This window comes from Trichechus manatus, unplaced genomic scaffold (assembly GCF_000243295.1).
Source record: "Trichechus manatus latirostris isolate Lorelei unplaced genomic scaffold, TriManLat1.0 scaffold00070, whole genome shotgun sequence".
NCBI classification, from domain to species: Eukaryota; Metazoa; Chordata; class Mammalia; order Sirenia; family Trichechidae; genus Trichechus; species Trichechus manatus.
In genome coordinates, this window is record NW_004444006.1 from 12,327,409 (window position 1) to 12,338,344 (window position 10,936).

Sequence of the window (10,936 nt, forward strand, 5' to 3'; positions counted from 1 at the left end):
AAGGTTGAGAAGGGAGAGGATTGAGATGTTGTGGGGTTGTTAACCAATGTCATAAAACAATATGTGTACTACTGTTTCATGAGAAACTATTTGTGCTGTAAGACTTCACCTGAAGTACAATAAAAAAAAAAAAATCTAATGGGAGCAGGCTCCAAGGAACTTGACAGAGGAGGAGCAGTCGACTTATCTATGTTTTCCAAGTGGAGGCAATCCTTTTGAAAACAAGGCCCTTGCTCATGTACAGTTAATGCAAGCAGATGAAGAATAACGGTGGTGAGAGATGTCTTGGAAACATGGATGCTAGCATCACATCATCTCTGCAGCATAGGCTGAGTCCTTTAGTACGAGGATTGGGTCTATCCATGGGGAAGAACTACCTGACCGTGGAGAGTATTAGATAATTAAGTGGGCAGATAAGGTCTATTGCAAAATATGTGGAGGCATCAAAAAGACAGAATTCTTCATTAGGTTGTACCAGTATTGTCTGGGGGCAAAGGGCTGGCCAAGCTGACCTTCACATATCCTTTTCCCTTCTGACACTTTGCCTTCTGTTACAGAGGTTTATGACCATAGCGGGGTGTAAGAGTTTTAAGCCAACAGCTGTCTTACTTGGCCAGGCACACAACTTCCTTGAGGCTTCACTTCCCATCAAGCAGCCAGCCTGGCTCCCTCAGCCTCAGGCTACTCTGGGGAGCTAATCCATACCATGTCCAGCAACAGAGGCAGGGAATCTGCAAGTTAAAGGGACTCCTCACCTCAGGATCCCCAGGGGGGTGTCTCTCAAGAGACCATCAGCCATTTCTCTTAAATATTAATAGCCCTGAGCATGGAGAAAGACACTGAAGAGCCCTATGAAGGGTCTCAACCTTCCAAGATCTTGGATATTTGCAACCTTTTATTATTACTTTTGATAAAGCTGGGGGCACCAGCCTATCCATGGTGGATAGTGGCTGTGGCTATGGAATATCCAAGTCTAGGTGAACAGTGAGGTGAAACTGTTCTCTTTAAGGCACTGACTTACTCTCTGTATCCCCTCATCTAGCCTTTGCATAGGCTGGTTTTGGCTTTCTTTAGAACAATCCTCTTTGATGGGGTGCTATGGAATGCATACCAGAGTAACAGAGACCTGGATTCAAATCCAAGCTTTGTTGATCCTTGGTTATGTGACCTTGGGCAAATACTTTACCTCTCTAAGCCTCTGCTTCACCATCTGCAAAATGGGGATCAGATGGCCCTGTTCCTTGTCTTCTCTGAGGATCAGTGGCAGGTGGGACTCTGGGTTAAGGGTGGGGGAATGGAGATCTGAAGGGAGAAGGGCGAGTGGATTGCTGGTCAGGCTGTTGAGAACAGCTCTTGGTGTCTCCCCCACAGCTCATTAAGCCTGCGTTACTTCACCTATGGGATTCTCTTTGGTTGTGGCTGTTCCTTCGCCTTTCAGCCATCCCTCGTCATCCTGGGCCACTATTTCCAACGCCGCCTGGGCCTGGCCAATGGTGTGGTGTCTGCTGGGAGTAGCATCTTCTCCATGTCTTTCCCCTTCCTCATCAACATGCTGGGGGACAAGATCAAGCTGGCCCAAACCTTCCAGGTGCTGAGTACCTTTATGTTTGTTCTCATGCTGCTTTCACTCACCTACCGGCCCCTCCTGCCCAGCTCCCAGGACACCCCAAGCAAGAGGGGTGTCCGCACCCTTCGCCAGCGCTTTCTGGCTCAGCTCAGGAAGTACTTCAACATGCGAGTGTTCCGCCAACGTACCTACCGCATCTGGGCCTTCGGGATTGCTGCTGCTGCACTTGGCTACTTCATTCCCTATGTACACCTGGTGAGGAATATGAGAGTGGGCCCACCCCACCTGGCCCCGGGGATCTGCCCTCAACCTGCCTGGAGTCCAGAGGGTAGGGGTGGAGGATACTGAAAGGGCAGACCTGAAACCTTTGGAAAAAGAGACAAAACAGTGGTTGGAGAGACCCAGGGAGGGATAAGCATAGGCTGAGGGAGGACCTTAACAGGAAATGGAGGGAGTTCCTCATGGGAAGGCCAATAGGCTGTGGCTTCCCCACTGATAAATCTAGATAAATTTTTAGGAGATAAGCATTGTCTGGATGCAGGGGACTGGTCTAAATGACCCAAGGACAGGGTTTTCTAAGGTCTTTGTGGTAAGCTGATTTTTGTTTAGAAAACAACATACACTAGATCTCTCTGTCTCTCTCTCTCTCATAATGTGTAGTAATCGATTAAAGGTTCTAAAAAATCCTGCAGTAAAGGAACCCATTAAGCTTTGTTTAACCCAGCATCCACTAAACTTATGTGGCCACAGAACTCCTGGCTGTAGCCCAGTTGTTGTGCTCTACAGACCTCGTGTTTCTTAGAACATGCTTTTCGAAGAGTTGCCTAGAAGTTGGTAGATCCTTCTCCCCTGTTGGTCTGCTGTTGCCCTCAGACTATCAGTTCTGGGTAGGGGATTAGGGAGATTGTAGAGGAACCCTTGGATTTTCTCAGCTGTTAGGATTGTGTTCTGTCCTCCTGGGGCTTGGAAGGGGCTTGGAGATACCACACCCCTTTCAGTTGCTGCTCAGAAGCCCAGAATCCAGGTAACCAAGGGAGGCCTATGCAGCCTTTTAAGCTGTTGGAAGCAGCCAGAAAGATTGTCCTGGAGTTAGGGCTACAGGGAAGAGGACTCTTGCCCTGGTCCCAGAAAGTAAGGAGTGGAGGGTTCTGGATATGCCAACAGTTAACCAGTTAGCTTCTTTTTCTTCTCCTGCCCTTGGGGACCTGCTGCTATGCTTTTCAGATGAAGTATGTGGAAGAGGAGTTCTCAGAAATCAAGCAGACCTGGGTGCTCTTGGTGTGTATTGGGGCTACCTCAGGCCTCGGGCGTCTTATGTCAGGCCGTATCAGTGATTCCATTCCTGGACTTAAGAAGATCTACTTGCAGGTGAGTGTGGTCATCCTGTTCACTGTGGGAAGAAACAGCCTGCACAGATGCTAGGTTATCCCCAGCCTTTGGGATAGCATGGTAGGATGTGCAACTGCTATGCCCTGGGCCCGAGCTCTGACACCAGCTTGTTGTGTGACATGGGAAAGTCGATCAAATTATCTGAGCCTCAGTTTCCCCTGCTTTCAAATGAAGATGATCATCCTTGTTCTGCCCTCTCTCACCAGGATGAAGTGAGGATCTAATGAGACCAGTGTATATGGGACCTCTTAAAAACAAAACTAGTTGCGATCAAGTTGACTCTGGCTCATGGCAGCCCCATGTGTGTCAGAGTAGAACTTTCCTCCATACAGTTTTCCTGGAAGCAGATCACCAAGCCTTTGTTCTAAGCCATCTCGGGGGGTAGGGGGCAGGGTTGAACCACCAACCTTTCAGTTAGTAGCTCACTGCTTAACCATTTGTGCCACCTAGGGACTCCAGATCCACTTTCAGAAAACTTTAAAAAGAAGTTTTTATTAACAGTGGCTCCTCTGTCGGTAAGGGGGAAACTGAGGCCAGGAGCTAGATGCTATCTCTGGTGAGAATTGATCTCACTGCTACCCTACACTCTCTTGGAGGGTCTTGGGCATCTGTACCTTCTATGGCCCAGTGTCTGTCTCTTCTACGTCCAGGCCCAGATCGATCACCACACTTCCAGTCCTACTGGACACCAAGCACTTGTTCCCAAACACCATCCTATCAATGAACACAAAAAAGTTGCCAGCAGAGGCTAGACCTCACTTCTCCTCTTTGGGCCTATTTCCTCATTTTTCAGTGGGAATAACTCTGATCTTTACTGTCTCGCTTCATAGGTGAGTATCAAAAGAAATATAGGTGTGAGCAGGCTTTGGGAAGTAAAATTTGTTATAGCTACACAAGGCTTTAATCCTTCTGATAGTGACAGAGGTAGCCTCATGTCATGGAAAGTAGCCACATGGATGTGCAAACTAGGCTCTAGTCTGGTTTGAATATAGACTACTGGTCAGACTGTCTGTCTTTGTCTATGTGGCAGCAATATTGCCTTTCTGACCTGGCTCATGCTTTTTGCTCCTGCAGCTGGGCATACCAGCAGGTGACCAAGTGTGGAAACTTGTGGAGAGGTGAAGGCATTGCCAGAAAACAAGTGGTCACAAATAATCCATCAGGAATGTGGTTGAGTTCTGACTCACTTGTCTGCTGGGGAAGCCCTAAAAACACTTTCAAAGGACCCAGACTACACTCACAACAGGGATTTCTCTTTCTTCTGGCAGCCCCAAGTGCTTTCCCAAATAACCCTCAGATGTCAAGGATATGATTAAGATTTTCTATTGTGTTTAACTTTGTGTTAGGTTTGCAGGAGCTGGTGAATCTGCTTTGTGTGAGCTAGGGGAGCTCTTATGGCCCATCTAGTCCAACCTCTCCTTACGCTGATGGAGATACTGAGGGAAAGGCTCACACAGCCAATAGTGGCAGAACTGAATTCCCATGCAGCACTCTTCTCATATTCCACTTAACCCTAAGTGATAGATAGCAGAGACAAGTCCCAGAGACGATAAGTGACTTGACCAAGGTCAAACGAAGAAACTGTGATTAAGACAAACCAATTATGAACATTTGCATTTCTATGTAGATATTAGCAAGTGCCTTCTCTGGGTGGCTTTGTTCATAATTGTTGCTTTTCTAGCCTTTTCTACATGCCACCCTATGGGTCTTCCCTGCCAGTATCAGCAGCTTCAAGATACCAAAGTGTTCTAGAAATCAAGGTGAGCTGGCCTTGGACCAGGGCTTTATCTTGAGGAGAGACAGAAAGCTCTGCTTAGCCATACGGTTCATTTGATTCTCAGAACAGTCCCTAGGAAGGTAGAGTCTGAGCAGCCTTTGCTTTCTATCGTGCAGAGGGTGCTCCAAGGGAGGGGGAAGCATTAGCTAGGCTTAGGACCTAGTGCTTCTGCTGACCACTTCTCCCCCACCCACCTACCTCCCACTCCCACTCCCCTGTTCCACTCTTACTTGGCCCAGTTTTACCACTTAGAATAATATAAAAATAATCTTAGAACATTATAGCTTAAACATATCTTCACCAACTTGTAGTCTAAGTCCTTCATTTACAAATTGGAGAACTGAGGCCCAGAAAGGGAAGGTGACTTGTCCACGCTCATCCTGCTAGTGAATGTCTCAGGCTGAGAGCACAAGAGAAAGGATGACCTTCTTTCTCTTTAACTCCTTAAGATTCCCTCACAGGAATTTGGTGGTGGGGCGGGGGGGGGGGGGGTTTTCACAACCTCTGCCTTCCTTTCTCCCTGGGTCAGATGTAGGCATACAGGCCTGGGGGAGAAAAGGAGTGTACACAGCTCCAGATTCTGAAGAGGCACCCACGCCAAGCCCATGTCCATTAGACGTGTCTGGCATTGTGCCCCTGGGCAGTCTCTCTGCCTATCTGTCCAAAAAGAAAATGGCGACAACCTGCAGGACAGCTTCATTTTGGGCTAGATTTTGCAGCCTGGTTCTCAGTTCCAGGAGGAATTTTCAATTTCAGAACCTTGGCAAGGCTTACTGGAGGATGTTAAGAAACAGCTAGATGCAATAGGTAGTAATTAGAGCCCATTAAAATCAGTCAGTGGTGGTCCTTTGTGTTCTATAATGGTATTAACTCTTAATTGCCATAATGGGCTTGGCTGATAGGTGGATCTAGTTTTATCTCATAGTTGTGTGGTATGAATCTGCTAGAGGAGAAGCTGGGGGTTTCTGGGTTCTTTTTCCTAGCTTCTGGCTAATTACCCCAAAACAGCCTGGATAAAGTTCAAACGTCTCCCAACAAAGAGATTTCCTCAGATGGCATGACCAGGATATTTCTTCTCCTCTCCAAAAACCAACTGATCAACCTAATAAACTCACTGCCAGTAACAACACAGAAAATCTTTAGAGTATGAAATAGCCTTGATCTTTCCCACCTTCCATGTCTTCCTGGGTAAGTCAGCCTGCCTCTGCAAAATACTGGAAAATCCTTGGGCCTTGATAAAACAGGTTGGATCTTAGCTCTGGCCCTGGGAAGACCTGGCTCTGTTGGCTGGTGAGGGTGGGGATGGGGGGGTCTCCTTTCTCTGCCTGCAGCCCAGGTCTTCAGTCTGGCTCACAAACCTGGAATGTGAATGAACTTAATCAAAAGACAGCTGTGTCTCCATTGGTTCTTCCTTCTATTTAGAGGGAAAAACTAGTCTCTGGAAAGGCAGTTTCTCTGTTCTGGAAATACTTTGTTGTGCCCAAAGAAATCGTAGTGGCTTGTCAGTGCCCCTGGGCTGACTTTGTGCTCCCTAGATACTCGCCCAGTGTCTTGGTTCTCCTGAAAGGCCCATTTGCTGCCCTCTCAGGGTGCCCAGACAAACCCAGAGGCTCCCAGAGCCATAAGAAGCCTGGTGAACCTCCCAATGGTCTCGTTCATGCCAAGGTGTTTTCTAAAATCTCCGTAAAAATGAGCACTGGGTCCTTCCTCATGTCAGGAAGCTGTGCCTTTCATTCAAGCCCCCATCTACTCATCATGCAAGACTTATTTGCTCGCTCTCCACCTTCCTCCTCCAATTCCTAATTTGGATCTAAGAACACCAACATGGCTTAGTCTCAGACCCTGATTCCTGGGGCAGCCAAACACAGGATCAGAAAACAGACATACCCTTTATCTCATGGTCCAATGCAAAGACAAACTCTTGAGGCCAAGGCCCACACCCCAACCCACCCCCCTTTTTTCATCCTGACATCAACACAGTTAAATAGGGACTAGGGACTCTCTTAAAGATTTTGAATCCATCAGGGCAAAACTTAGAAGGGGCCTGAGTCACCAATTAGTTCAGTTGCTCTCCCTGTTGACACCCTCCTGCCCCATTTTATAGATGGTAGAAATGAGGCCCTGAGAAATGAGATGTGATTTGCTATGTGGTCCTGGCTGACAAGCACAGCATGACCTCAGGCCCTTGCTTCTCCAGGTCATCTCCTTCCTGCTCCTGGGCCTGATGTCCATGATGATTCCTCTGTGCCGGGGCTTCGGGGGCCTCATCGTTGTCTGCCTCTTCCTGGGCCTATGCGATGGCTTCTTCATCACCATCATGGCCCCCATTGCCTTTGAGCTGGTGGGCCCAATGCAGGCCTCACAGGCCATTGGCTACCTCCTGGGTATGATGGCCCTGCCGATGATTGCTGGGCCCCCCATTGCAGGTGAGGCTGATATTTTAAGGAGGGCATTCGTGGGGGAGTCCTTTCTTCCTTGGGCTTTAGTTCTGAGCACCTCTGCCTGAAGCCTCTTTCTCTCTTATTCTCTGTTTAAGCAGCCTTATCAGAGTGCATGAAACGCCTTACCACTACAGGTGGAAGAGGTTAAACACGATATATATGCACATATGCATTTTAGGGAATGAGTTTTCCATGGTTGTAGATCTGTTTCAATGGGGTTTTACAGTAGACAACATAGCTGCTGCAAGGAGGGTAAGTGAAAGGAATGGGTTTTGCTTTCTTGACCATTCTACTGATCCAGTATCCTCTGTCTTTCTCCACAGGTAAGTGATTATTTGCAAGGGTGGGAAGAGAAGAGAAAGTAGGCCCTGGTTTTATTAAGATTTAGAGACACTCTCCTCTTCTACTGGCTTCTGAACTGAGTTTGTGGATGAGATTGATTAAGGTCAGACCCTAGGACTGGGTCAGTGATTCTCACCTCCATTAAGTGAGAGGCAAAGTGGTGGCTTGGCATCTTTCAGAACTCCCAGTTTCTGCCTCCACTCTGCTACAAAGGCATTGTTGGTACCCCAGGGGAACACAGGAAACAAGGAAAAACCAATGAAAATGGAACTTCATTTCTTTTCTATATGATTTATTGCAAACATTGATTCATGGGCTAGCCTCTCCTAGGCTGGTCAACTGGGCTAACTCAATAAATATTGTGCAAGGTCTTGTAGAGGCACTGGTTATGCTGTATGACAGTGGCAAGAGCTTTCCCTCAGGCCTCTTGGGCAACAGCCACACTGCCCACTTGGGGAGAAGAGCTTCTACCTAGTCCCTGAACCCAACAGTGCCACAGAATCCACATCTTTTTCCCTTTTGCTTACTTCCTGAGCAGCCCAAGGGCCTTCTTGCCTTTCCTGACCAGTGTCTCTGGGCTCATCCTCCTTCTGAGGTGCCACACCTTAGCTCCTGGAGGTGAGCAGGGGAGGCCTGTGTCTCATGACAAACACATCCATGGTATTGGTAGCTTAGAGGAACCCAGGGGACCAAATGTTTCTGTAGTTGGAAGGAAGCATACACATACAGCCTCCCTTAAAGCAAATGTGAATTCAGCTGAATTGTTACACAAGAACACTCTAGGGCAAGTTAAGGTGAGGGAGAAAAGTATATCACTATGAGCTAAGACAAGACTTAGTCATTGTCTTAGTTACCATAACAAAAATACCACAAGTGGGTGCTTTAAAGAACAGAAGCTTATTTTCTTACAGTTCTGGAGGCTAGAAGTCCAAATCAGGGTCTTTGCTGTGTTGATTCCTTCTCTGGATCCCTCTCCTAGTTTCTGGTGATGACATCAATCCTAGGCATTCCTTGATTCTTCTTGGCATTTCTTGGTGTCTGTCTTCCCCCTGTGTGTGTATGTCTCTGTATCTATTCTGCTCTTTTTATAACTCAGAAGTGATTAAGTTTAGGACCCACCCTACTCTGGTATGACCCCATTAACATAACAAAAGAAAACTGCTATTTCTGAACAAGGTCATATTTACAGGTACAGGGGTTAGAATTTTAACATATTTTGGGGGGACGAAATTTAATCCATACCAGCCATCTTCTGTGGAGTCCTTTTAAGATAGATTTTATCCTAACTCCACACCTAGGAGTGACTGGAAGTTAGCTGTAGCTTTATGGAAGTCACAAATGGAGAAAATTTAAGAGAAGTTTCATTATCTTCTTTCATAGTGAGTATTAACCTCAAGAGCCTGCAGCCCTAGTACTTCAGGGAGGGGCCACCTGCCCTTTTAATAGAGGTTTTATTTCTTACTTCTAGGAGTGTTTGAATTGAGAAGGCTCCTGAGTCAAGACAGTGCAGGTCAAAGTTCTCTGGAGAGGCACTGTAATGGCCCCTACAAGAGGCAGAGAGCACTTTTGGGCAGTAAGGCAAAGTTGAGCTTGACTTGTCTCTCTTGACTGTTGCAGGCCTTCTCCACAACTGTTTTGGGGACTACCATGTGGCCTTCTACTTTGCTGGTGTGCCCCCCATCATTGGGGCGGTAATCCTCTTCTTCGTCCCTCTGATGCATCAAAGGATGTTCAAGAAAGAGCAAAGGGATTCCAGCAAGGATAAGATGTTGGCTCCTGACCCGGACCCTAATGGGGAGCTGCTGCCAGGCTCTCCTGCCCCTGAGGAACCCATCTAATGCCTCTTTCTTGCCATTGTGTGCTTCTCCCCAGCCCTTCTCCTTCACTCCATTCTGCTCAGCATTTACATTTTTGCCACCAGCACACCTGTTCCCAAACCTGTGCACATAGCATTTTAGTCACCTGACCATCCCCTTGGAGCCAAAACTCCAGGTGTTCCAAACTCACTAACCAAACTTCCCCCATGAATGCCTTTAAACTTGCCAAGGCCCTTCTCCTCCCAGGATATGGGGAAGCTTGGGATCATCCCCTGGCCTTTGGAACTTCTCCATATATTTTCTAACCCCTGGGGGATGAAGGGGATGGGACCTCCGGGCTTCGGCTTGTTAGTCACCTACTAAAAGCAATTTCTAAAGGTGCTACTGTGTCCCTAGGAGCCTAGTGGGGAGACCCAGACCTCTGTGTTCTGAGGAGTTTATTACCATCTGTCCTTGGGAGCTGTTGACAAGAGGGAGGGAGATATTGGGGGAAGCAAAATGAAACAAGGAGCCTCAGAGTCTCTGAAGGCTGTGGCTTCCTAAGATCTGTGGGTGCCATCATTTTACAAGTGTACAAGAAGTCTCCCCATCATAAAGCTGGTTAATAGTCTGTTTCCTTTTTCTTTTCTTCCTTTTTTCCTCTACTGCCTCCTCTCTCTTCTCTTCCCCATTTCTTTTTATGACTATCATAGACACATGGGTGTTTGGAGAAAGGAGGGACCCAGAGCTTAAACCAATCAGCCTCACCTTGGCCCAGCCCACCCCTGCCACTAGCATCAATCCCATCATCTCAGGCTGAGCCACATCTCACTTTTTGGCTCAAGCTGATAGAATAGACTGGAAAAGTAAAGTACCATATTGGGAAGGGACCTTAAACAGCATAGCGTTTTACTCACCAATTTCATAGACTTCCCAGGCCAATGCATTAACCTGGAGGCCCTCACAGCTCCTTACCCTTGTATCCATGGGTCAAAATGTGAAGAAACTCCTTTCATCTCAGTAAGCAGAGGAGGACTGATAACAGGGAGATGGAATGGAGGAGGGGAGGGACAGTAGTTATTGACATAGTGAAGGACGAATTACTCCATCTCATTACTCATGACATGTCAATATTTCCACCTGAGTCAGGCCAAGGAAGGGACTGCTTCAGGAAAAATCCCATTCCCAGCCTTGATCCCAAAAAAGTACAGGCAGCAGCTGCACATAGAGTTGGACAATTTGTTTTAGGAAAGGGAAGCCATCCTAGCCTTTACCTTCAGTGTGTCCCCAATACTGAACACCCTGGGCCACTCTGCCTAGGAGGTTGCCACATCTCCAGTGGGCATGAAAGGTGCCAGGAGAGGTAGACTCTAGGCCACCTTCATTCCTCTGAAGTAGGTGCCAGCTCCTTCTCTGTGCTTACGCTCTGGGCAACAGTCTTTGCTGAAGAGCATTCCCAGTGCCCCAGGCTAGGGGTGGCGGGCACTGCTAAGCTGTATCCAATATGCACAGCTCAGCTCATTAGAAGCTCAGCCTCTCTCTTCACTTTGACTCTTTGTGTCTTTTTCTCCCTTCTCTGACCCTTTGTGTACTGTGTTCCTGTCACCCCAACATTTTAACATCT

The 10,936-nt window shown here is 47.4% G+C and overlaps 1 protein-coding gene across 1 annotated transcript in view; it reads left to right on the forward strand.

Moving 5' to 3' along the window:
• Positions 1-10,609, forward strand: part of SLC16A2 (solute carrier family 16 member 2) — a 194,365-nt gene extending 183,756 nt beyond the window's left edge. The window contains exons 3-6 of the mRNA XM_004380163.2: positions 1,372-1,822; positions 2,792-2,935; positions 6,931-7,159; positions 9,134-10,609. Coding sequence (XP_004380220.2) covers positions 1,372-1,822; positions 2,792-2,935; positions 6,931-7,159; positions 9,134-9,354 — 1,045 coding nt within the window. The 3' untranslated portion in view covers positions 9,355-10,609. The remainder of the gene's footprint in view (positions 1-1,371; positions 1,823-2,791; positions 2,936-6,930; positions 7,160-9,133) is intronic.
• Positions 10,610-10,936: the final 327 nt, after the last annotated feature.